General features: G+C 44.6%; 1 protein-coding gene across 1 annotated transcript in view; it reads right to left on the bottom strand.

Annotated features, from left to right (window-relative positions):
- Positions 1 to 14589, bottom strand: part of LOC308276202 (betaine--homocysteine S-methyltransferase 1) — a gene marked incomplete at both ends in the record, with an annotated part of 30005 nt that extends 15416 nt beyond the window's left edge. Inside the window, 2 exons of the mRNA XM_080714801.1 lie at positions 8351 to 8483; positions 14557 to 14589. Of these exons, the coding sequence (XP_080570927.1) occupies positions 8351 to 8483; positions 14557 to 14589 (166 nt within the window). The remainder of the gene's footprint in view (positions 1 to 8350; positions 8484 to 14556) is intronic.
- Between the last annotated feature and the right edge of the window lie 12396 nt (positions 14590 to 26985).

Raw genomic sequence — 26985 nt, 5'->3', positions numbered from 1 at the left:
AGGAATAAGGCTGAGGTTTATTAATGGAGGAGGTACATCCGAAAATGAGTAAAAGTATGAATATAGCAGGGTTAACCTGGACACTCATTGTTGGGAGGGGGGAAGGGAAATGGGGAGGGAGAGGGCACCAAGTATAGTTTAAATGTATAACAGTTGCAATAAAAAAATAAATAAAGTAAAATAAAAAAATCATCCTCCAAAAAATAAAAAAATAAAATAGTGGCCCTAAACCCTGGTTTCCACAGATCTCCTGCATGCTTTTTTTTTTTTTTTTTTGGTGGTACTGGGGTTCCTGGAAGCCCTTCTACCTCTGGGCTACACTCCCAGACCTATGTTATATATATTTCTTATTTGGAAACAGGGTCTCTTAAGCCAGCGAGGCTGACTACGAACCTGCGCGATCCTCCTGTCTCCGCCTCCCAAGCGCGGGGATTACAAGCGTGCGCCACCACGCCTGGCTCTAACTCCATTATTTTTTAAAAACCGTGCAGGAGCCGGGCGTGGTGGCGCACGCTTGTAATCTCAGCATTCAGGAGGCTGAGCCAGAGGATCGCGGTTCGCGGACAGCCTCAGCTACTTAGTGAGGCCCTCTGCAACTCAGTGAGACCTGGTTTCAAAATAAAGAATTAAAAAATAGGGCAGAGGGTGTAGCTCAGAGGTAGAATACCCCTGGGTTCCATCCCCAGACCCGCAAAAAATATATATATATAAATAAAGAAAAATAAAAATAAAAAATAATGGAGTTGAGGGTTAAGCCCACAGTTGTTGTTCTTTTATTTGGGATGGGATATGGGTATTGTTTTTACTTGTTTTCATTTTTAAAGCTTCCCCAGCTGATTCGTATTTTTGGCCTTGTTGAAAACCACTATTCTAAGATAGTGGGGGAAAAACTCGTTTCATAAAATGAGAGTGAGACTTAGACAGTGTTTGTTTTTGTCAGGGGACTTAACCAGGCAAAATAAGAAATCAGCAGTCCTGAAAGGCCCTGAAATTTCTCTTGAAATTTCTGAGGCCTATTGTTAGGCTGGAGGGTGCGTGGGGTCCGGTGGGCTTCACAAGCATGGCCGCACCATCATAACGCAGGGCAGTCTGACCCAATCAAAGCAGCAGTTACCCAAAACAAGAAAACTGTTACACGAGGGAACATTCCAACCCTGACCAGGAAGACCAGCCTGCACTACCCTGAGCACCTGAGTCTGGCTGTTCCCGAAGCCGGGCGCTACCCCCTTCCTCGCTCTCTATGATACAAAAACGTTCTTATTTCACCTTAGTGCTGCTGCTCTCCTGCGTGAGACAGCCCGGCAGCTAACTGGGCCTAATTGAACTTGATTTTCCCTAATTGGACCGGCCTCCAGGTTTCTGGTCTCTTGGGTCACGTCAATCACCTTGGAACCTTATCCAAAGGTCTAGGAGCAACTATAAGAGGGTCAGGAAACGACAGGGACTATGGAGGTCTCCGGGTTCCAAAGCTAAGACTGGAGATGGGTCTCTGCTCTTCTGTATGCCCATCAGACTGTCTGGAACGTGGAAACCTTGGGATCTGTTTTTAACTGGATGAATAAGAAAGTCAAAAAAGCATCTGCATTTTAGGAAGGCTTCTAAGTTTGGAGCCAAACATTTCCTATGATTCCTATGATTTTTTTTTTTTTTTTTGGTGGTACTGGGAGTGGAACCCAGAGGCTTTCTACTTCAGGGCTATACTCCCAGACCTATTTTATATTTTATTTGGAAACAGGGTCTCACTAAGTTGCGGAGAGCCTCACTAAGTAGCTGAGGCTGGCTTCGAACCTGTGCAGTCCTCCTGTCTCAGCCTCCCAAGCACGGGGATTACAAGTGTACGCCACCACGCCCGGCTCTTTTCTATGATTTTTAAAATCATGCAAACTTTAGTTCTCAGTAGAAATAGAACTTATAAGGATGTCTATGATTAATGGGCTTCAAACTTGTTTTAATTATCAATGGGACCAATTAAAAATATCTTCTAGGAGTCCCCATCTACGAATCACATAGACACAGAGCTGCCATGGCTGGGGAGGGAGCTTAGAGGTGGTGAAGAAGCTCTAGACTAGGATTCTGTATGCAAGTACGAAAGTGTTTGTAACCGGAAGTCCACCCAGGTGGTCCTTGGGTGGATTTCCAAAGATTCCATGAAAAACTCCTGGAAAGAAGTGCAAATTTGTGCAGAATTAGTGCAGAAGGTCTGTAAGCTTTTATCAGATTTTTTTAGAAGGCGCTGGCCCCAAACAATTGACAACTTCCTCTGAATTGATTTGGTTTTCCTATTGTACTTGTGCGTGCGTGCGTGCGTGTGTGTGTGTGTGTGTGTGTGTGTGCATGTGTGTGTGCGTGCGTGTGTGTGTGCGTGTGTGTGTGCGTGCGTGGGTGTGTGTGTGCGTGTGTGTGCATGCGTGCGCGTGTGTGTGTGTGCGTGTGTTTGTGTGCGTGTGTGTGTGCGTGCGTGCGTGCGTGTGTGTGTGTGCGTGCGTGCGTGCGTGTGTGTGTGTGTGTGTGTGGTACTGGGGATTGAACCCAGGGGCGTTCTACCTCTGAGCTACACCCCCCAGCCCTTTTTATTTTTTTCATTTTGAAATAGAGTCTCCCTGTGTTGCTGACGGTCTCACTAAGTTGCTCAGGCTGGCCTTGAATCTTCGATCCTTCTGTCGTAACCTCCCAAGTACTGAAATTGCAGGTGTGTCTATCACCATACCCAACTCCCTCATACTTTTTAAGACTGCAGTGTTTTTCTAAGTATGACCCTCTGAGACTCATCTGGGGACAATTATAACTGCAGATTCCCCAAACTCCTCCAGACCCAGCCAACCTGAGCTCATTGCCGAGCCCAGTGCCGAGCTCACTGGGCGCATGAACCAGCGATTTTGGCATAAACTTTAGCAGAGAACAAGGCTGGTGGCTTCTTGGTACCCTTTCAGCTTCTATTTCCTGTTTTCTCCCATCAAAAGGTTCCTAAATTCACCCTCTAACCAATAATTGAATGTGACCGGTCCCTAGAACACAGTGACACCACTTATACTAATTACTTTCAGTTTATAGTCTTAAAGTCCTCATTATACTAGTTTTATTTTAATATTATAGAAGTTAAATGTAGTGTGACACGGTTGTATACCTATAGAGCATAGTTAGATATTAATTAACCTTATGAGTTTAGCTTGAGGAATGCAAGTTTTTGAAATTCCAAAGCAAATTCTAAAAGGTCATATATTTCTGAATAGTATGTTTTCAGCAAAATTATTTGGAAGAAAAATGGGACCTGAACTATCATGAAGGTGTTTATAATCGTATCCCAATTAGTATAGGTAGTCATATAGGTTGATGTAAAAACAGTGTTAGCGTGTTTGATTTGGGGCCTTAGAGTCCAGCAGGAGCTCTATATCATATACAGCACATGCATTGTATCAACATGGTAAAGTCTCCAAAGCTCTGGACTCCAAAGACAACATCTGTCCCCGAAATAGTTTGGACAAGGGATTGAAGACCTGCAGCATATCCTCCCTTTCTCATCAGCTCTACCATCAGAAAGTCAATCCAGGCACCAGATATATGAAGTGCTTCAGAAAAAGTCTAGCTTAACAAGAGTCTATGTCAATTCTAGCTACCACTCACTCTGAATTACAGTCCTATTGGCAGATATTTAACTTCGTTTGCAACGGATAGCACGAAAACAGATCAGTCCTCTCATTTAGAGCGTGAATGTTTTAAACACGTTTCACCTTCCCCAAAAGGCAAAATACGGTCGCCTTCTTGAGGAGATGGGCCTAAAAAGGTGCGTCACAGATCTGTCTTTCCTGCTGCATCCTGTAATTCACTGTGCTCAGCAGAATTTGAGCTGGATGCTGGCAGAACAGAATACCAGATGGGATTTCAGTCGGTGGCAGAAGGGATTAAATCGAATGACTTGGTATCATGGAGTCTCCATTAATTCTTGAAAAGCATGTAACTCCCAGAAGAAAATGTTGAACACACCTAAACATATGCAGAATAGTCGAGACACAGCTGGCCAAGAGAGAAAATGTGCTGCTTCTGTATTAATAACATCAAAGAAAATATCACAACAGTTTCTTTTGAGCTCCACTAATATGAGACTTCTTTTTAAAATGTGTCCTAAATAACAGTCTTATTTAGTAGAGTTTGGGCATGGGTAATTCATTGTTAATAGCAGTTTGACCCGGGAAATGTTTTATTTTGAGTTCAACCTGGCAAGTTGACCATAGGAAGCAAGCTATAAGTATGTAATTTTCATTTTAAATTAAAAAAATTTTTTTTCAGTACTGGGGATTGAACCCAGGGGTGTTTTACCACTAAGCTCTATTCCTAGCCCTCAAAATATTTCTTATTTTGAGACAGGGTCTTGCCAAGTTGCCCAGGCTGTCCTAGAACTTGCAATCCTCCTGCCTCAGCCTCCTGAGTAGCTGAAATTATAGATGTCTGCCACTACATCTGGCTTCATTCTACTTCCTTCCTTCCTTCCTTCCTTCCTTCCTTCCTTCCTTCCTTCCTTCCTCTCTCTCTCTCTCTCTCTCTCTCTCTCTCTTTCTTTATCTCTCTCTCTCTCTTTCTGCTAGTGGGAATTGAACACAGTAGCATTCTGCCTCTGAGCTACACCCTCAGCCCTATTTTATTTTTTAATTTTGGATCAGAGTCTCACTAAGTTTCGGAGGGCTTCATGAGGTTGTTGAGGCTGGTTATGAACCTGCGATCTCCTGTCTCGGCCTCCCCTATGCATTGCACCGTGTCCCTGAAAACCCTTTAGTGCAAAGCTTCTCAGTGTAAGGTTTGCTTTGCTGTCACCTGGGGATGATGACTATAAATGCAGGTTCATCATTAGAACCCCCTCACAGACCTAATACACTTAATACCTCTAATAGGTGGGGCCCAGAAATCTCTGATTTTTAACAGTCCTCACGGGTGAAAATTAAAGTGAGAGCTTCACCTCAAAGCAGTACTGTCTCTCAAACCATTTATGAGCATTGTCACTCTCCAGCCCTTATCACTGAGTTCCAGATATGCCTTTCTTTAGTAATCATGAAAAACAGCTGTTCGTCCTTTATAATAGGCATAACACTTCCTCTAGCTCTATGTGAAGTATTCAACTTGCATGACGGTGGTCTAAGGAACCTCGCTTCCACTATTCACGTGCCTTCTTACACTAGGTGTATACAGTGGCTGCTCAGATCCCCTGTCTGTGCCCGAGGCCACCCTCTGAAAGGAAGCTGGCATCCCAACGGCCTCCCTCACCTTCCTCTTTCCCAGACCCATAGGCTCTTCTTCTAAACCCTTCCTTTCATTACATTATTCCAAACCAGCGGGAGCGGCCTGTCTGCCTCCCCGCTCAGGCCAGCTTTGCAGCTGGAGTCCTCCGTTCACTCCGCAGCACATCCCACGCCTCAGCTGCTTCAGCAAGCAATGGGCTTCCGTGGACAAACAGTGACAATAATAATAAAACCCAGAAAACTCAGTGCTCTCAGGAACATAAGACAGAATCAGAAAGAGGTCATAAAGATAAATTAGAAGGACCAGGGGGCTAACTTAGGTTAAGCAAGCAGGGGAGGCCTTTCTAAGGAAGTGATCTGTTGGGACATCAAAAACAGCTGCTGAGATATTAACTGAGGAGTGGGAGAGGCCATCGTAGGCATAGGAGATGGCCAGCAAAGGTCTAGGTAGGGTGGGGTGAGCGGAAGTGCAGGCTGCCACGGTGCCAGTTGCGTCCTAGACACACACAAGTCCTGCAGCGGCCGGTGGTGCTGGCTGCCCAGAGCGCCCGGCTGAGATGCTCTCCAGGAGTGTCCTGGGTGGTGGGGAGCTCTCCTGCCTCCAGCTTAGCCCCCTCGGGAGTGGGGCACACAGCTTGCAGGTGTGTTTGATCCATAGAAGGGGAAGCACACATGATCCATCCACATTACTTCAATCTGGGCCAAGTCTAAAGGGCCTGTCCAACACCAGAGTTCTTGAGGGATGGTGGGGGCCCCTTCCTTCCTCTGTCTAACTCTGCTCCCCTCACTCCTTGCAGTCTTTTCCCCAAAACACTCCCCAGTAAAATTCCTGCACACTGATCTTCACTTAGGAATTTGTTTCTGGAGGGCCTGACGTGCAACAGCCGGATTCAGGGCCAAGTTCTAGGAAACAAGTGGAGAGCATCATTCTGGAGCTGGAGCCAGTGGTACCTATTACTCTCTCAGCTGGTGATGAGCATCCTTTGTCACAGACCCCAGGCGCTAGGAGGATCCCTGACGTGCTCCAGGTGCCACCTGTGGGCCACCCTGGGGAGGGGGGGCACTTGCAGCTGTAATATCTCAGATGGGAGAAGTAGTAATTATGAAGACCACCAATCAGATGGCTACTGTTGGGAGTGGGCACCGTGGGGTCTGACTGTGAGGCCTGGCCGGAGGGGGCTGAGAACAAAGGACTCCAGGAATGGCAGAAAAAGAGCCTCTGACCACCCCCTGTCCCCAGCCCCATAAATTCACCTGCTCTGGCCAGCTGTCAAGCCAATCAATAGGAAGAATACACAACAGTTTCTGTTCTCCCTTCCTCTGAAAGCCCTGTAAAAATTCCCTAGTCTCTAAGAAAGGAGTTTCTGACTCTCGCCATGGGCTCTACCCCGCCTCCACAATGTCAGCTGCCTCCTCCCGGATTTTACTCCAAAATAAACATCTGTTCCTGCTGTCGAGCTGTGCACTCCTTATTTCCACATTTCCCTACCATCAGTGCCCTGGAGGAAGACAGTGAAAGGCTCAGGGTAAATAGGCTGGCCCCAATTTAAGGCAAAGTATGAACGTCTGAGGGTCTCCTGGGTGGCACATAAAGGCACTTGTCTCTTGCAGCTGGAGCGCAGAGAGAGCTGAAGAGCGGGCCCTGGACTGAGTTACATAGGAGCAGAGGTCCAGGAGAGCCTCATTAGGAAGATATGGGACCCTGAGGCTAGGGTGAAGACATCCAGGCGGAGTCGCCCAGGAACCTTGAACACCCTCCCCCCTAGCACTCTGGGCTTGCAGAAGTGGCCTGCTCCTCCCTTTTAATTTTTTTTATTTTTATAATTTCACTGGTGCACTGTAATTACATGTCACAGTGAGATTCAAAGTGATACATTCATACATGCACAGGTTGTGCTCTTTATGGCTGAGTAAAATTCCATTGTTATTTATTCAGTCATCTGTGGATAGACACCTCCGTTGGTTCCATAATTTGGCTATTGTGGACTGTGCTGCTGTAAACATGGATATAAAGGTATCACTGTAGTATTCTAACATGAATTTCTTCTGGAAAGACATGAGGCCACTCCTCCCTTTTAAAGAAGAACATTCATCTCTTGCTTGTGAAACATACAGAGGCCTCTGCCTTGGAAAACAGCATTTATTCCCCCAGGTTCCCTCCCACCTCCTTGCCTGGTCGTCAGAGATTTGTAATCAAAACAGTAAAGTGAGAATAAAATACATGGGTGCAGGTGCGGAGTAGGTGGACAGTCGAATTTTTTTTTTTTTTTTTGGTGGTACTGGGGGTAGAACCCAGAGGCTTTTCTACCTCCGGGCTGTACTCCCAGACCTATTATATTTTATTTGGAAACAGGGTCTCACTAAGTTGCTGAAAGCCTCACTAAGTAGCTGAGGCTGGCTTGGAACCCGTGTGATCCTCCTGTCTCAGCCTTCCAGGCACGGGGATGACAAGCGTGTGCCACCACGCCCGGCTGGACAGCTGAATTTAAGTAGGGTCGGGCAGGTATCACACGAATGGAGCTAGCTGGCAAATACACAACGGAGGGAGATCCTATCTGCAAGACAACGGCTACGAGGTGGCACTGTGGACAGCAGGCGAGGGAAGGCTGGACGGGTGGGGGAGGGAGTGTGGACACTGTGCTGGTGTGGGTCAAGATGAGGATGCAGGGGCCAGTACTAGAGATCGGAGCAGAAAAGACAGAAGAGGTGGTCAGGGAGCGGGGGCTTGTCATTGAGATTTCAGAGATGGAAAAAGTGTGGGAGGGGATTGCTGAGGAGGGGGTGGAAAAACAGTACATTAGAGATGGAGAGGAGACCCAGGCACTGCCATGCAGGGTGCTGGACACATCCTCTGTAGAGATGTTGAAATTATCTAGCCCTGTGAGGAGCAGAGAGAGAAGGCAGTGGCCAGACTCCGGACTCATCTAGAGAGAGGGGCAGAGACCAGGAGCCAGAAGCGGCGGCCGTGGGAGGGCTGTTGTGGTACCCAACACGTGGCCCTATGCTGGTGTGCCCGGCAGTACTTGGAAAATGTTGCACGCATGCACCTGTTGGATGGTTTTCCCCCCGTCTTGGATCAACATTGCTCAAGACGAGAGCTTAGGATAGAGCTCTGCACCAACCTGCCTCAGGGTGCTCCACAGCGGCTTCTGGGGTCCAGGGTCCAGCCTTGACGTAGCCCCTCTTCTCCAGAGCGAAGACAAATCCTCCATCTCCAATCACGACCTCTCCGGCATTTAAACGTTCTAGGATGCCCTAGAAGTACAAGCGAGGGGTGGCAGGGAAAGGAGTTACTTTTTAAGACTTTTTAAAAAATTTTTAGTACTTTTGCTAATATATTATTGAAAGATACGGTTTCTTTAGAATTCTATGAAGACTATACATCCGTGTTTTATATACAAACTTATGGCAGAATGTTCTTATAGTAAGCCTTTGTATATTCATATATATATATATATATATATATATATATATATATATATATATATATATATGCTGGGTGTGTGGGGTGGCTTATAGAACACATTAAACAAGTATTTGTGCCGGGCGTGGTGGCACACGCTGGTAATCCCTGCACTTGCGAGGCGGAGACAGAAGTATCGCACAGGTTCGAAGCCAGGCGTGCTGGCTTAAGAGACCCTGTTTCCAAATAAAAATATAAAAATAGGTCTGGGAGTGTAGCCCGGAAGTAGAAGGGCTTCCAGGATCCCCAGTACCATATATATATATATATATATATATATATATATATATATATATATATATATATATCCGGGCGTGGTGGCGCATGCTGGTAATCCCTGCACTTGTGAGGCAGAGACAGGAGGATCACGCAGTTTCGAAGCCGCGCTGGCTTAAGAGACCCTGTTTCCAAATAAAAAATATAAAAATATATAGGTCTGGGAGTATAGCCCGGAGGTAGAAGGGCTTCCAGGAACCCCAGTACCACCACCAAAAAAAAAAGTATTTGTGTGGTGTGGGGGTGTGGCTCAGTGGTAGAATGTCCCTGGGTTCAATCCCCAGCACACACACACACACACACACACACACACACACACACACACACTACATATTTATGGGGTAGACTGTGCTCATTTGATTCGTGTGTACAATGCATAATGACCAAATCAGGGCATCTAGCATTTCCAGCTCCTTAAACACTTATCATTTCTTTGTGTTGGAGCTTTCGAACTCCTCTCTTCTAGTTCTTTATAAAACAGAGACTCAGTTGTTGTAAACTCTAGTCACCCTACTAAGCACACATTTTTTGTTGCTTTCTGCTTTTGCAGTGCTGGGGATGGAACCTATGACCTCAGAAATGCCAGGCAAGTGCTTGACACTGAGCTACAGCCCCGGGCCAGCGCTGAGGCACATGGTCTAAGCTGGTGCCTGCTAATCTTCTTACTCTATCAAAAAACTAAAGACAGGATTAAAAATTTTAAAGAGCTTGAAGTGGGATATAATGCTATTAATGCATTTTAGACTGAAGAGTCACAAGATACTTGGTAAAGATAGAAGAAGATTATAGCACCAAGGTGCCTACGTCATTTTAAAGGCTCCTTTCTTTGGTATTTTCCACAATAGCGATGTTATGCATCCCGGAGGCTGTGAGTACACACATTCTATTCTTTGCCAAGAACAGGAAAGAGACAAGTGCTTGTGAAATTATTTCTAGCCCATTGTCTTCACCCATTCCATTTACAATGCTTTGCCAGAATTAAATGGTGTTAATGTTCAATAATAAATTTTGAATTTATTATTTTAAAGGGTTTTATATCTTAGAAAGTTATTACTACTGCAAATGGTTTTTTTTTTTTTCTGTTTCAAAGAACCACAGACTTTAAAATTAAATGGTACCCAGCCACGCATGGTGGCACACATCCATGATTCTAGCATTTGGAAGGTGGAGACAGGAGGATCACAGGTTCAAGGCCAGCCTTAGCAAAACTTAATGAGGCCCTCAGTAACTTAGGAAGATCCTGTTTCAAAATTTCTTGTACAAAGGGCTGAGGGAGTACCTTATAGGTAGAATACCCCTGGGCTCAATCACAGGATAAATAAATAAATAAATAAATAAATATATCCTACCATCTATAATTTAGGTGGTTCTCTCTGATTTTAATAATCTTTTCTGTTCTTTTTTTTTTATGTGTTGTGGCACTGGGGATTGAACTCAGAGGTATTCTATGTCTGAGCTGCACCCCCAGCCCTATTTTATTTTTATTTTGAAACAGTATCTTGCTATGTTGATGACAGTCTCATTACTTGCTGAGGCTGTCCTTGAACCTGTGATCCTCCTGTTTCAGCTTCCCAAGTACTGAGATTACAGGTGTGTGACAGGGCTCCATTTTTTTCTTTCTTCCTTCCTTCCTTTTTTTTTTTTTTTTTTTTTTTTTTGGTACTGGAGTTTGAACCCAGGGTCATTCTACCTTTCAGCTATACCTCCAGACCTATTTTATTCTTTATTTTAGAACAGGGGCTTATGCGCCGAGTGTGGTGGCGCACGCTTGTAATCCCCACACTTGGGAGGTGGAGACAGGAGGATAGCGCAGGTTCAAAGCCAGCCGCGCTGGCTTAAGAGATCCTGTTTCCAATTTTTAAAAAAAATATATATATATATATAATAGGTCTGAGAGTATAGCCCGGTGGTAGAAGGGTTTCCAGGAACCCCAGTACCACCAAAAAAAGAAAACCCCCCAAAACAGGGGCTCACTAAATTGCTAAGGCTGGCTGCTAACCTGTGATCCTCCTGTCTCAGCCTCCCAATACTGGGATTACAAGCGTGCACCACCATGCTTGGCTGCTCTCTCTGATTTTACAAATGAGGAATGAAAGCCTGGAGTCCCTGAGTAATTTATACAAGGTCTCTCAGACTAAGAGTCTTCCTGACTGGTCCTTAAATGGTATGTAGATTCGACTTTAAATAGGGTGAGGGAGGGTGAGACAACCCTGAAACCGCTGCAGAGGGCACATGGAATGTACTTAGCGACTGTGCTCCACGTACTACCAATACCAGTGACTAAATGCTGATATAACAAGGCTGCGTACATCTGCATTCATAGGCTTTCGCCTCCACCTTTCTCCCAGTGTTACACCTCCCGCATTTTAATCCTCTCACCTTCCACAGCACACCCCATGCACTTGCCCCCAGGCGGCTCACACAGAAGAACCAACCGACAGTCTCACCTTAATGCAATAAGCCATAGAATTATGCTACCGACTTCCTAACCCTCTTGTGGATTAAAAAAAATTCCAAGCCCAGAAGTCCATCAATTCAGAAACAACTACAGAAGTACAGAATTGCACACAGGTAACTTTAAAATCCAAATGTTTTAGCCGGGCGTGGTGGCACACGCTTGTAATCCCCACGCTTGGGAGGCTGAGACAGGAGGATTGAGCAGGTTCGAAGCCAGCCTCAGCTACTATAGTGAGGCTCTTAGCAACTTAGTGAGACCCTGTTTCCAAATAAAATATAAAATAGGTCTGGGAGTATAGCCCGGAGGTAGAAAGCCTCTGGGTTCCACCCCCAGTACCACCAAAATAAATAAATAAATAAATAAATAAATAAATAAATAAATAAAATCCAAATGTTTTTCATGATTACAATGTGTCTAAATGATACATCTTAAATAATTATGTCTCGATTATCTATCCTACTGCTAGTATGATTATATAAAAAGTATGAACATGGGTTACAAATGAGATAGGACTTGTTACTAAGTTTAATTTGGGTGAAATAATTCGTGACATCTTGGCAGTCAACAAGACCTCTCATTGAACATATTCATGTTTTCAAACTTTAATACCACATTTTAACACACATCGTAGCTAGAAATCTGATATTCTGGTGGTGGGTAGAGGTGATTCAATTACTATGCTGATCATAAATTTGTTCAGCAATGACATCTTAGATTCTCCATTTCTTTTTAATTACCTGAACTTCAGAATTCTGTTTCTAAGCTAAACATATTTTTAAAGAGAGGAATAGGCGATGAAAAACCCCAAATATTGTTTTGTGAAAAAAAATGTATTACAGAACAGTATGTGTAATATCAGCCCATTTTTGTTCAAAAAGTACATATTTGCCTAGATAGCAAACTTGCAGATACATACCAAAATGTAGCAGGCATTGTTCTTTGTACTGTGCAAGTGTGTGTGTGCTCGTGTACGTGTGTGTGTGTGTGTGTGTGTTTGTGTGTGTGTTTTGCTGGGAACTGAACCCTGAGGCTATACCCCTATTTATTTATTTATTTATTTATTTATTTATTTACTTACTTACTTACTTACTTATTTATTTAGATGGCTGAGAGTCTCCCTATACTGCTGAGGCTGGTCTTGAGCCTGTGATCCTCCTGCCTCTGCCTCCTCCAGGGTACTGGGATTACAGGCATGCGCCACCGATACCCAGCTTGTTCTTTGTCCTTTTACTAGTTTTTTGGCTTTTATTTGTATTGCCACGTTGTAATGACCGCGTTGTAATGACCGCAGTGAGGTTCAGAGTGATAGAAGCATACATGACACGGCACTTGTATGTGTCCCTCTGGGTCCCTCCGCCCCACACATAGTATTAACATTGATATAACTTCATATGTGATCATTAGGTTATTTGAACTGTTTTCATCATCAAATCTCCCTTCACCCCTCTCCACCTCCCCCAGTCCCTTTCATTACTGCATTAGTACCTCCCCTTTTCTGAAGTCCTCTCTTTCCCAGTTTCTCTCTACCCTGATGTGTTAACTTCACAACACCTTGGTGTCCTTGTTTTAACACCCAAAACAAGGTTACTGAGGAAACTTTCCAATCAGGTCCATCTGTTGCTTAGGTAATTCTTCACAATGTTAACGTTTGAGTTTAGGGAGGGGTTAGCATCCACGGCTATGTGAATATGGCCAAGTCAAGAAAAAAAAAAAAAAGTAAATCTCCATAAGGAAGCAGGCTGTGATGTCTCAGCTTGTAATCCCAGCATTTGGGAGGCTGAAACAGGAGGATTGTGGTTTGAGGATAGCCTCAGCTACTACTTAGTGAGGGCCTCTGCAACTCAGTGAGACCCTGTTTCAAAATAAAGAATAAAAAATAGGGCTGGGGGTGTAGCTCGGAGGTAGAATGCCCTGGGTTCCATCCCCAGTACCGCCACAAAAAAAAAAAAAAGAAAGAAAGAAAAAGAAAAATGAAAAATGAAAAAAAAAGAAAAGAAAATCTCCATAGAAATCATTTTTTCCAGTCCCATGGACTGGGTCACTCAGAGGATGTGAACTGGCTGCCCCCAGACTGTCCTCGCCTCGGGCCCCCTCACTAGCCACGCGCGTCCACTAGTGGCCACGGCATTTAATATCCTCAATTGAATTCATTTATTTTTCCAGGCGTGAAGGTATTTTTGATTTGGTGGGGATCTCTTTAGAAACCGGGCACACTGTGGTTCCCCAGGAGGGCTGGCACTGCCCTGCTGGTCCCCGCAGCTGAGGGGTCACGGGTGGCCCGGCCGGGCGCCTCCTGCCACCGCCTGGGCCTCTGCGGAGCCGGCTGGCGGCGTGGGCGGCGGCAGAGGGTCCAGCGCTCGCCTTCCTCCCCCTCCCCCCGTTAGATCCCTGAACGGGATGCAGGTGGACGGTCGGGACTGGAGACCCGCCTCCCAACGGGCTGGGGCCCAGGAGCTGCAACTGCTGGGCTCTTGGTGTCTGAAATCTTAACCTCTCCAGCTTACAGCTACGCTCTAAAACCGCGACTCTGAAGCTCCTTTGGTGCATTTTCTGCGGTCGTTGAAACAAATTGGAACGAAACCTACCATGGTCCCACCAACGCCCGGGCCTGGGTGCGGCGGGCGCGCGCTGCGCCATCCCGACACCAGGTATCTGAGCCTGCGCAGCGGGAGCCGCCTGGCGGCCGCGAGCTCCTCTGCACCCCGCGCAGCCCCAGCGGCGCTGACCAGGGGCACCCGGCTCCGGCCTGCAGCCAGCCTGTGCCAGCGGGAAGTCGCGCCTGTGCGTCCAGGAGCAGCACCCCTGGGGAGTTCCCTGGGCTTGGGGTACCGGGTCGGAAGGGGTTGGGAGCCTTGGCGCCCTGCTGGAGCCCTCGAGTCCGGGGGTGCCTCAGAGGGGCCTCTGGGCCCAGGAGGCAAGTGTTCCAGGCATCCAAGGCATACTCTGGTTCAAAGCCGAGCTGGGGTGTAGGAGGGAGAGGGGCCCTGGAGGCGCACTCTGGACCCACGGCAGGCAGGTAGGAGGATGCCAGGCCCTCTGTCCGCCTCTGCGGACCCTCTTGTCGCCAGGCTGGGGTGCCCAGCTGGCGGGGCGGGGACGGGGAGGGCGCCCTTGGGCTCCCTGAGACTCACCTTCTTGGCCTTTTTCCCCCCAACAGGTGCCATCCTCGTGGTGTTCAGACGTTCTTGGCGCAGACGGAGACCCACCGGCAAAGCCTGTGCTGCCCGTGGCCGCGGAGGCCTCTTTATACCCCGCGCGCAGGGCAGGGTGGGGTTCCCCACCCTTGGTGCGGGCCAACGCCGGCCTTGGGCGGGGAACACGCCCACCAGCCTTTCATTCTGGCCAGAGGCTCCCTGGGAAGCTGCCCGGTGGAGGAGAGGACCAGATTGACCTTCCAAAAGTGTAGAAACACCGAGAGGTAAAAATAAGACAAATAATGACGTTGTCGCTAGCTGTCTGTGCACAGTCCCTTTGGCCTCTCGCGGCCCCCCCTGGACCTGGACCTTGATCTATCCTTCTCTCTCCTGGGACCATGTACCAACACCCACCCTCCAGGCGAGGCTCAGAGGAATCCCATTCAATGACCAGATGTTTGTCAAAGACCAAGAATTCGAGATTATTGAATAGATGTCCTGGAAGAACTTCAGCCTAAAGTGTGGTCCCCTGCGTGACACATTCAAATAAAGAATATAGCAGAATCCAGCACTAACCCTGCACGAGTGGGCACCTTCAAAACACCTTTTACCTTTACAACCAGACTGTCCAGGCCCTTCTTTCTGTCCTTCCTCCCTCTTCCTTCCTTCCTTCCTTCCTTCCTTCCTTCCTTCCCTTCCTTCTGGCATTAACCCAGGGGGTTTAACTCTGAGCTACACCCCAGCCCTTATTATTATTATTATTATTATTATTATTATTATTAATTTTAAACAGGGTCTCGCTAAGTTGCTGAGGCTGGTCTTGAGCCTGTGATCCTCCTTCTTAGCCTCCCAAGAGTTACAGGTGTGGGCCACTATATTCAGATGCAGTTGGTAATAATACAGTGGTTTCTAATAAGACTATCTCTGTAGTGTTTAACCGACTTTTAACATTCATATGTGAAAATGGAAATGTACCTTGGAGACTTCAAAATTCAACATGAAAACTATGCAAATGGAAGGTTAGAAGAACTGGAAAGGGACAAGAACATGAACAGCAGTCATCTGTTGAGAGTAAAATTGGTATTTTTGTGTTTTAGTGTATTCTTCATATTTTGACTGTATTTCCCCAAATATTTTTACAATAAAAATACATGGATTTTATTCTTTATTTGTGTGGCTCTAGGGGTTGAACCCTGGGGCATTTTACCTCCAAGCTACACCTCCAGCCCTATTTTAATCTATTTTTTTTTTCTATTTTGAAACAAGGTCTTACTGGGTTCAAGAGAGTCTTACTACTTGCTCAGGCTGTCCTTGAACCTGTGATCCTCCTGTCTCAGCTTCCCAAGTATTATTGGGATTATGAGCATGTACCGCCATGCCTGGTTTACATATGGATTTTAAAATAATAAAAACATCACTTTAAAGATATATGACAGTAAGCCAGGCTCAGTGGCATGTACCTGTAATCCTAGTACTTGGGAGGCTGAGGTGGAGGAGCAGAGGTTTGAGGCCAGCAGGTGGTAATTTAACAAGACCCTGTTTCAAAATTGAAAAAAATAAGATAAAATAGGTCTGGGTGTGTAGCTCACAGGCAGCGTGTCCCTGGCTTCAGTTCCCAGTTACATTCCCCTAACACCACACAATAATGGCAGTAAGTAATCTACAGAGCAGCATCGAGTCTGAGACAGTTCAGCACCTCTTTCCCCAATAAAAGCAAACAAGAAAATTCTGTAGGCAATATAACATCTTCCATTTCAGCATATACAGAGAAAGAAATCATGGTAACACATAATGAATTGGTGCCGGGCGTGGTGGCGCACACTTGTAATCCTGGCAGTTGGGAGGCTGAGACAAGAGGATCGCAGTTTGTGGACAGCCTCAGCTACTTAGTGAGGCTTTTGCAACACAGTGAGACCCTGTTTCAAAATAAATAATAATAATAATAATAATAATAATAATAATAATAATAATAAGGCTGGGGTGTAGCTCAGAGGTAGCATGACCCTGGGTTCCATCGCCAGACCACAAAAAAAGAAAAAAAATTAAATTGAAAAACTGTTGTGTGCTTGAGATACAACTGAGAAGGTAAAAAGTCCCTTTTCCTGATAATCATGTCAAGTTTAAAATGGAAAAAGATGAAAGGATGAAAAAGTGTAGTGTAATTCAAATAATTCCATACTTTACCCTCACATACCTGATCTGGGGTCAGCAAGAACAAGACATGACAAGATATCACAAGGAGAAGGATATCACCCTTCGCAGTATTTAGATTTTCCGCCAGTAAGGCACTGGAGTATCTGAGTAGGTAACGGTTTAGTTAGATGATGCATAGCTAGTGATGGTATTAACTTAGCGAGCATTCGTGAAACAGGGAGCAGCTGCAGTGGTGGGTACCAGGCACTAGGGGGCGATATCAGGACTCTGACAGTCATTGATGGCTAAAAGCAGCCACTCCCAACTTCTTAGGTTGGTCCACATCCAGTACAATTAGGGAGAGATTTTAAACTAGTAACATTAGCCGGGTGTGGTGGCGCACGCTTGTAATCCCAGCATTTGGGAGGCTGAGACCAGAGGATCGCGGTTTGTGGCCAGCCTCAGCTACTTAGTGAGGCCCTCCGCAACTCAGTGCGACCCGGTTTTAAAATAAAGAATAAAAAATAGGGCAGGGGGTGTAGCTCGGAGGTCGAATGCCCCTGGGTTCCACATCTGCAAAATAATAATAATAATCATCATCATCATCATCATCATCATCATCATCTAGTAACATTAAATTTAAAAATAAATTATGAATTTTTTGTGGTACTGGAATTGAACCCAGGGCCATTCTGCCTCTGAACTACACCCACAGCCCTAGTTTTTATTCTTTTTATATTTGAAACAGGATCTGGGTTGCTGAGGCTGGCCTTGAATCTGCAACCCTTCTGTTTCAGCCTCCCAGGTACTGGGATTGCAAGCTTGCGCCATTGAGCCCTGCTTGAATTAATAATTTGAAGGGATTTCTGGCTGGTTACTATAGGCAGTTAGGGCATGGGGAGTATGCCCGTGGGGATGTAACTAGCTCCTGCCCCACTGCCAGCCAGCCTTCTTCTGCCCTTCCTCCCACCATGATGCCTGCTTCTCCACAGGCCCCAGGTCAAGAGCAGGCCGCTGGGGCCCACAACCTCTAAAACCACGAGCTAAAGTGAACCTTTCCTCCTTCACGTTGTTAATGTGAGATATTTTGGTCACAGCGACAAGGAGCTCACTAACGCACTCAGCCTCTCAGTTTCTGGTCGTCCTGTTCTATCCCCAAATTGGCCCATTTTTAAAAAGAATAATTCGCCCACTATTTCCATAGTAGATGACAATAGCCACAGTTCCCCGAGTGCTTGCTGTGTTGGGCACTGGGTCAGCCTCTCCCGACAGACACAGCATCATTGGCCCCTCACCAGGTCTGTGAGGGGTGGGATGCATGCAAGCATCAGCAAGGCAGGCAGCTAGAAGGCAGCCAGTGTGCGCTGTGATGTGAGCTTGCTTTGCCCCAGTCCCAGAGAACTAAGTCCGCCTGGATACCCATTAGAAAGTGAGTTCTGTAATAAGCTGTTCTTGGGGGGCTGCCCGTGTTCTTTGATCTCTGCTCGGGCAATGAGAGCAAGGGAGGTCCTGCCACTGAAGTCTTTGACCTTGTGCAAAGCTGTTCAGGGTTAACAATAAATCCCAAAAGGGAAGAGGAGGGTGAAGAGCCGCCCCCTTAGTTTTATAACTTGAAAAAGAGGTTAGTGTCCTGTGCCCCGTGGTCACTTTGCTCTACGTATAACCCTGTTTATTCATTCAACAGAAATTTCTTAAGCACTGTGAATATGATGTTTCAAACTCCATGTCTTATGTAGGAGGTAAAGGCTATCTCCCCATTTTTATTTTCAGTGGAGGAGATAGACACCATCCCATGTAAGTGTTAAAATGTCCCTTTTATTAATATTAGAAAGAAAAAAATCTCAGGACTTTGAATTTTCCATTAGATTGGGTCTCCTTTAAAAACGAAACTGGCTTTTTGCAGATCTTTTCAGATTCTTAATGCTTCGCTTAGCCTTAAGCTATTGGAGATATTTCACGTTTTGTGTTTCATAATGATTTATGCTTTAGCACTCTGAAGAACTGCCTTGCCAACTGGTGATCGGGCAGCGTGGCCACCTCTGTGTTTCCTTTGGCAAAGCTGGTATTTTTTTAAAGCTGAGTGTGAATTCTGTTAGGTGGAGCAGTCGCCCCTCCCGTTCCCTGGGCTGGGCCTCACCCAGCTGCCCTACACTCTGTGGCTCCCGTGTTTACTTACCTTCCACTTTCTTCTTCTGCTGTAAATAGAAGACAGTTGAGGTTACCAAATCCGTATCTCTCAGAGTAACCCCACAAGAAAGGTCTCATCACTTGCCTAGAGTTCCCGCCGGTCACTAGCCTCAGTTATTTTTCATCGCTGCTGCTGGGCTCATCATCAAAGGCGAGAGGGGGATTTTCCTTTGGAAACTCTCTTCCCCAGGGCACAGGCTCTCCCGCCTCCGTCCGTTCTGGCCGCACTTCATTTCTGTGCCCATCGCAATGGTCACACATATGTGCCGACACAGGACCACCCTTCTTGGAAGGGTCTTGGTTCCTTCCCGTGTCAAACTAGAAGTTGAAGCTAGGTGATTTTTTTTAGTTTAGTTTTGGTTTGGTATAAACTGAGAGTACAAAATGGCTCTTTTCCTAGGATGCTTTCTTTACTTTCCTCTTGTGGTATCCAGAACTTTTTTGGCACTGGGGATCGAACCCAGAGGCATTCTACCTCTGAGCTACACCCCTAGCACTTATATTTTATTTTGAGGCAAGGTCTTACTAAGTTGCTGAGGGTATCACTAAGTTTCTAAGGCTATCCTCAAACCTGCAATCCTCCTGTCTCAGCCTGCCAAGTACTAAGATTATAAGAGTATAATAGCACACCCAGCTATAAACTTCTTCTTCTTCTTCTTCTTTTTTTTTTTTTTTTTTTGAGACAGGCTTTCACTGGGTTTCCCAGTATCCTGAAATCCTTTGCTCGAGTGATCCTCCTGCCTTGGCCTCCCGAGGAGCCAGGACACGGGTGCACATCAGTGTGTATGGTCTGCAAGTGCTTCTTTAGCCTGGCTCTGGGGTGCACCTGTCCCTGTGGCGCCTCCAGCTTCTGCCTGTGGTTGAGGAGGCTTCCTTCAGCTCTTGTGTACCAGCTCCCCTGCCCTCCCCTTGTGCAGACGAGGCTTCAGCTGGGGTTCCTGGCTGCATACCCTGCGTTTCCCAGAACTACGCTTCAAGCATGGTAGCTATGTCCCAAGTTCTCTTTCTAGCTCTGAAATTTCTTCTTCTTCAGCCTTTAGCCTTTAATGGTTTTGAATAGATCAGCCTGTCATATGGCCTTTTGCTGCTTAAAAACCAAACCAAACCAAATATAATTTCATGAGCACTTACTATGTGGCATTAGCTGGGTTAAGCGCATCTTAGGCATTATGTAATCTGCATAATAACCCCAGGAAGCAGGGACTTTGCCGTGCCAACCTCACCGATGACAATTCTGGGGCACGGAGGTTAAATGAGCATTTCCCAAGATCAAGTCAATAGTAAGTCTAGTGCTGACACAGGACTTCAGCGGCAGCCAAAGGAAGCCAGACACTTTTAGAGCCACTCCATGCTTTCTTTTTAGTGAACCGTATTTCTAGAGTGTCCCTAAACTCCTTGTGTGTGTGTGTCTGTGTAGTATATGTTAATTGAACCCAGGAACGCTCTGCCATTGGGTTACACTCTCAGCCCTTTAAAGTTTTTATTTTGAAACAGTGTCTCGTTAAGTTAGCACTCTCTGCCTTTGAACCTGTGATCCTCCTGTCTCCACCTCCCAAGTGCTGGGATATAGGCCTGCATCACTATTTCCATATCCCCAGACTCCTTATAACCACATCCAACTCACGGCCACTTCACCTACCTGGCCTAGCATAGAAGTCCCTTCCTCCATCAGTAGAAGGTCAGATTCCCTGGATACAGCATCAGTCACTGTAGAAGACAGAAACCCTGTCCACACTATCACTGCCAAGGACACCATGACTTTGGGATTGTGTGGAAACCTCTGGGTTGCACAAAATCCCAGAGTAGCCACTCAAGCCTGGGTTCCCTCATCCTTGTGGGCTGCTGAAAGATGGACTAAGCAATTGTCATCTCTCTCCTCTCCCTCTCGCTCTCTCTTTGGGATAAAGTCTTACAATGTTGCCTAGGTTGATCTCAAACTCCTGGGTTCAAGCGATCCTTTCCTTTCAGTCTAGCACCTGTCTGAAGGGGAAAAGGTTGACGTGGAGGTTAAATATCATTTTTTCCACGCAGTGGCACATGCCTGTAATTTCAACAAGTAGGGAGGCCGAGGCAGAGGATTGCAAGTTTGACGCCAGCTTGGGTAACTTAGTTAGATTCTGTCTCAACTAACTAAACAAACAAATAATAAAAAGGGCTGGGGGTGTAGTGAGTCATACAAAGCCCCTAGATTCAATTCTTAGTGCTGCAAAAAGAAAAATCCCTTTCACCAGGGCCAACATCACAGGCCAACGTGGCCCAGCAGCTCCAGCATGTAGCTCCATCTTTGAAGAGTCATGTGCACCCTTGGTCTAGATCCTGTAGGGCAGGTGCACACCAGGTTGGTGTGAGACGTGGGATGGAGAGATGGGGACACGAGGACAATGCCAACTGCAGCTCCTGGAAAATCTGGTTAAGGTGGGATGAGAATGTGGTTTCTAATCCAGGGAAACTTGGACACCAGCCACACCAAGGGGCGTGTGTTGCACAGGAAACTCACTACTAGCTTAGAATGAAAGATTTCCCTCCTTCCTTCCTCAACACACAAATGATTTTCCCCTTCATTTCCACTTCCTGTTAGTGTGCACACAATAGTTTTTATTAGTCCACTGCATCTAAAGAAGATTAAGAGCTTTAGTATAGTGCTGATTATAGAAAGCTTTATCCGTGTAAACTCTTTCTTTCTGGTGAGCTAGTATATAACTTTGGTCCGCTTCACCGTTATCAATAGCACAGCCTCTGTCAATTTAGAAAAGTAGTAACTTATTTTTGAGTAGCAAAGTTGCATCACTCACTAGCTTCTGAGCCTCAAGAATATAGGGAAATTATTTTTCTTTTAATTGGTGCATTATAATCCACATAATAGTGGATTCATTGTTATAGATTTATACATGTGCATCACATAATTTGGTCAGTTTTTCCCTAGTACATCTTTCCCTCCTCTCCTCTCCCTCATCCCTTCTTCTACACAACTGCTCTTCCTTTTATTTTTATAAAATTCTCTCCCTTCCTTCTCATTTTTCTCTCCATCTTCCACATAAGAAAGAAAACTTATGACCCTTGACTTTTTTGAGTCTTAACATAATGATCTCCAGTCCCATTCATTTTTTTCACAAAAGACATAATTTTGTTCTTTATGGCTGAATAAAATTCCATTGTGTATATATTCCCGTTTTCTTTAGCCACTCATTTGTGGATGGACACTTAGACTGGTTCTATAATTTGGCTTTTGTGAGTTGAGCTGCTATAAATATAGGTATTTATGTATCACTAGGTAAATATATTTTTCAAGTTAGTACATGCATATAACAAGAATCCCAAGTAGTAGGAAAGAATATATATGTAAAAACTATAGTTCTCTTTAACTTTTATTTTCCCAATTTCAATTTTTTGGCCTTTGTAACCTACACAACTTAAAGAACTTCCTCAAGAAGTTGGTACTTCTAAAAACTAGTGTCCAGTGGTACTCTACAAATCTACAAGAATAACTAAAATGAAAAATACAAAACGTGGGGGAGTGTGGGGAGCATTTAGAACTCTTACCACCGCTAGTAGGAGGGTATATTGGTAGTATTGTCTGGAAGAAAATGCTTGGCATATCTATTAGAGCTAGTATATATTATACCTCTGTCAAGCAAGCCCTGGGTGCTCGCTTCCACTGGGTGGAAATGTGTGCAAAAGTTCCCCCAAAAGGCAGGTATAAGAATATTCATAGTGACCCATTTATCAATGGCCCAAACTGTGAACGATCCCAACAGGATCAATACATTGTGATTCAGTTACACAATGAGAGAAAATGACTTATAACTACGTTCAACAGTGGGGATGAATCTCTCAAACAGTTGAGCAAAAGAAATCAGATATGAAAGGGGGATACTGTAAGAGAATATTTATATGATGTATAAAACTGGGCGCTACTGAGCTAGGCTCTTAGAAGTCTCAACACTGAAAATCCTAGAGGAGCAGCAAGAAGTAGCTAGGGGTGCTGGTAAGGCTCTGTCTTGATCATAATAACGTGTACATAAAAGGGATCAGCTCTTGAGTATCCATCAAGATGCACATGTCAAGCTTGTATACTTTCTGTATCTATCTTATTTACCCCAGTAAAAAATTATAAACAAAAATAAAGACAACATGTAACAGCTGCTTGGCCTTTTGTGAATTTTTTTTCTTTCTTTTTTTTTTTTTTGTGGTACTGGGTTTCCTGGAAGCCCTTCTACCTCCGGGCTACACTCCCAGACCTATTTTATATTTTTGAAACAGGGTCTCTTACGCCAGCGTGGCTGGCTTCGAACCTGCGCGATCCTCCTGTCTCCGCCTCTCAAGCGCGAGGATTACAAGCGTGCGCCACCACGCCCGGCCCTTTGTGAATTTTTAAAGGCTTAATAAATTAATTTTAAAAACCTAAAATTAACTTGTCTTGATTGCTTTCTATTATTATTATTATTATTATTATTATTATTATTATTATCATTATCATTATTATTATTATTTTGGTGGTACTGGGGTTTCTGGAAACCCTTTTACCTCCGGGCTACACTCCCAGACCTTTTTTTTTTTTTTTAAATTTGGAAACAGGGTCTCTTAAGACAGCACGGCTGGCTTCAAACCTGCGCAATCCTCCTGTCTCTGCCTCCCAAGCGCGGGGATTACAAGTGTGCACCACCACGCCCGGCTCATTTTGTTTATTATTATTATTAGTATGTTGCTGGGAGTGGAACCAAGGTCCTTGCACATGGTAGGCAAACGCTTTACTCTGAGCTACATCCTTGGCTGCAATACTGACACTTTTTTTGTGTGTGTGGTACTGGAGATGGAACTCAGGGGCATTCTACCTCCGAGCTACACCCCAGATCTATTTTTTATTCTTTATTTTAAAACAGGGTCTCCCTGAGTTGCAAGGGGCCTCACTAAGTAGCTGAGGCTGTCCGCAAACTGCAATCCTCCTGTCTCAGCCTCCCGAATGCTGGGATTACAAGTGTGCGCCACCATGCCTGACTTGCAATCTAGACATTGAATACAGTCATTTTACTTATAGTAAGCAATGAACTAACCAGACAGTGTTAACTCTAATAGTTTCCTTGTTACAAAAGTAATCCATTTTGAAAAATAAATTTAAATGTATTTTGATTACATAGATTACTATACAACTTGTTGCATAGTAATTATAATTTATTGTATAGATTACTATACAATCATGATCTTGAATAAGCAGTGAAAAAGAAAAATTAAAACACTTTCAGGATACCAGCTTCATTTTATTTAATTTTTTTGTGGTACTGAGGATTGTACTCAGGGGCATTCTACCTCTGAGTTATACCCTCAGTCCTTTTTAATATATTTTTTTTTTCTGGAAACAAGGTCTCACTAGGTTGCTGAGAGTCTCACTAAATTGCTTAGGCTGTCTTTGAACCTGATCGCCTCCTGTCTCAGCCTCCCAAGTACTGAGATTATAGATGAGCACCACAATGCCCTGTTTTTATTTCATTTTTGGTACTAGGGATTGGACCCAGGGGCATTCTACCTCTGAGATACACCCCATCCTTTTTTATTTTTGAAACAGGATCACATTAAGTTGCTAAGGGCCTTGTCTAATTGCTGAGGCTGGCCTTGAACCTGTAATTCTCCCGTCTCAGCCTCCCAAGTACTAGGTTTATAGGTGTGTGCCATCATGCTCAGCTTTGTTTTGTTTTTAAATGACTGCTAAAGGTATCATTGTATACTGTATAGAAGATCTATTTTAAAGGCTTTATTAATCACATTTTTAAAAATTGTTATTGGTGCATTGTAGTCATACATCTTAATGAAGTACAGGACGGTAGAGGCATACATGCACACATCACCCAATTAGCCTTTACCCAATTCCAGCTCCAATCCCCGCTCCTTCCTTCTCAAGTTTGGCTTAGTGATCACATTTGATGTGCTTGTTAATGTACATCATGTGCATTAGAGAATTTCCCTCTTCCTCCCATCCCCTCGATTAGGTCACGTTATTTGTTCATCTATAGTATCTCCTTCTTCGGTTAGAGTTCCTTTCATTTTAACTAATTAATTAGGTAATTAAAATAAGTGAGACATTTACATGTTTCAAAACTCAAAAGTTAAAAAAAAAAAAAAAACCTGAGTTTCCCATTCTTCAGAAACCCATTTCCCTCAGACAACCAATGCCTCAGTTCTTTTGTATCCAGGTATGACGCACATCTGTAATCCCAGTACTTGGGAGGCTGAGACAGGAGGATCACAGGTTTGAGGATAGCCCAGCAGCTTATCAAGATTCTCAGCAACCTTGGGAAACTCTATCTCTTTTCTTTTCTTTTCTTTTTTTTTTTTTTTTTTTTTTTTTTTTTGTGGTACTGGGGATTGAACCCAGGGACATTCTACCTCCGAGCTATACTCACAGCCCTATTTTCTATTTTTTTACTTTGAAACAGGGTCTTGCTAAGTTGTGGAGGGCCTCTCCAAGTAGCTGAGGCTGGCTGCGAACCTTCAATCCTCCTGTCTCTGCCTCCCAAGTACTGGGATTACAAGCATATGCCACCATACCTGCCTTCTGTTTAAAAACAAACAACAAACAAACAAACAGGGCAAGGTGATGGTGTAGTTCAGATGTTGAATACCCCTGGGTTCAAGCCCCAGTATCACATATACATACAAATAATAATAATGATAATAATAATAATAATAATAATAATAATAATAAATATTCTGTTGTGTTGTTATGCCAGGGTTAACTCAATTCTACTGATCTACAGGAACCTTATTCCCTTCTTTTTCCATGGCAGAGAGCTGGAATGAAGAACCTTCCAAGCACTCTACTTCACACAGTTGTATCTTCTGGTATATCTGGAAGACAGGCTAGCTCTGTGTTATCAGACATTCATTTGCTTTATTCCCTTGGCCACTTTAGCTTAGAACTTTGAGCAAGCAAAGGCAAGTTTTAGTGTTATCAGGGTAATATGGATTTTTAGGAAGAAAACATGGATGGATCTTCCCATTCATTTTCTTCCTCTATCAAATATTTTCTGAGCCCTGCTTTATGTCAGACCTTGTTCTCTGTAGATAGCAGAAAAGAGAAGCTTTCTTGCCGTCCACTGTTTATATTGTGGGATGGGGCGAGAGAGGACAGACAGTACACAAATAAATAAATAAATAATTTAGATGTTAGTAAGGTGAGGCTAAGAGTGGAGAAGAGGCTAGCTCAGGTTATGAAGGCAGCAGTTAGGGCCTGCGGTCCACTGAGAGGACTTTGGCATTTATCCTGCAAGAGCTGCGGTGGTTAGAGTTTTCCCTTCTTTGTGTTCTTGTCAAGAACTTTTTTAAATTTTGGAATATTTAACACATATGGAAAAGTTGCAAAGATAGCACAGGGGTTCAGCTTCTCACCCTCAGGAGACAGAGCCTCAAGAGCACCCAGCAGTTTGTAGGTTGAGGATGGAGGTTCTAAAAGTGGTCACCTTAGCAGGGCATGGTGTCTCCCAAGTAATTGAGAGACCTATCAGGAGGATCACAGGTGGGAGGACAGTCTCAGCAAGTAGTGAGACTCTCATCATCCTAGCAAGTTCCTGCTTTGAAAAAAAAAGGGAAAAAAGTAGGGCTGGGAGTGTAGCTCGGAGATAGAATGTCCCTGGGTTCAATCTTTGTACAACAAAAATAACTACATAAGTAAAAGCAGCTCCTCATCCAGCTGGTCTCCCGGATGTTATCATCCTACATTATTGTGATATATTTTTCAAAACTAAGAAACCAACACTGGTTTATTTCTATGAACTAACTCCAGACTCTAAAACGTGTCCACCAGTTTCTCTCTTGCTGTCCTTTTCCTCTTCTGTTTTTCCATGGCAGTGCATTTACTTCTCGTCTCCTCTGTTTTCTCTGGCCTGTGAGTCTCTTGGGCTCTCCTTGGCTTTCATGGCTCTGATGGTGTTGAAGAGCACTAATCAGGGTTTTTTTTTTATTAACATACGTTAATTGCTGCATTGTGACCACACATCATAATGACGTTCAGAATGTTAGGGGCATGTGTGCGTACAACACTGGGTGCCCATCAGGGAGTTTTTAGACTGCTCTTCTGTTTCAGTTTAGATTCGTTTGATGTTTTCTTTATCATTA

This window comes from Muscardinus avellanarius (assembly GCF_963383645.1).
Source record: "Muscardinus avellanarius genome assembly, chromosome: 1".
Taxonomy (NCBI): Eukaryota; Metazoa; Chordata; class Mammalia; order Rodentia; family Gliridae; genus Muscardinus; species Muscardinus avellanarius.
The sequence above is the reverse complement of the archived record's forward strand: the minus strand, read 5'-3'. Positions and strand labels throughout refer to the sequence as shown.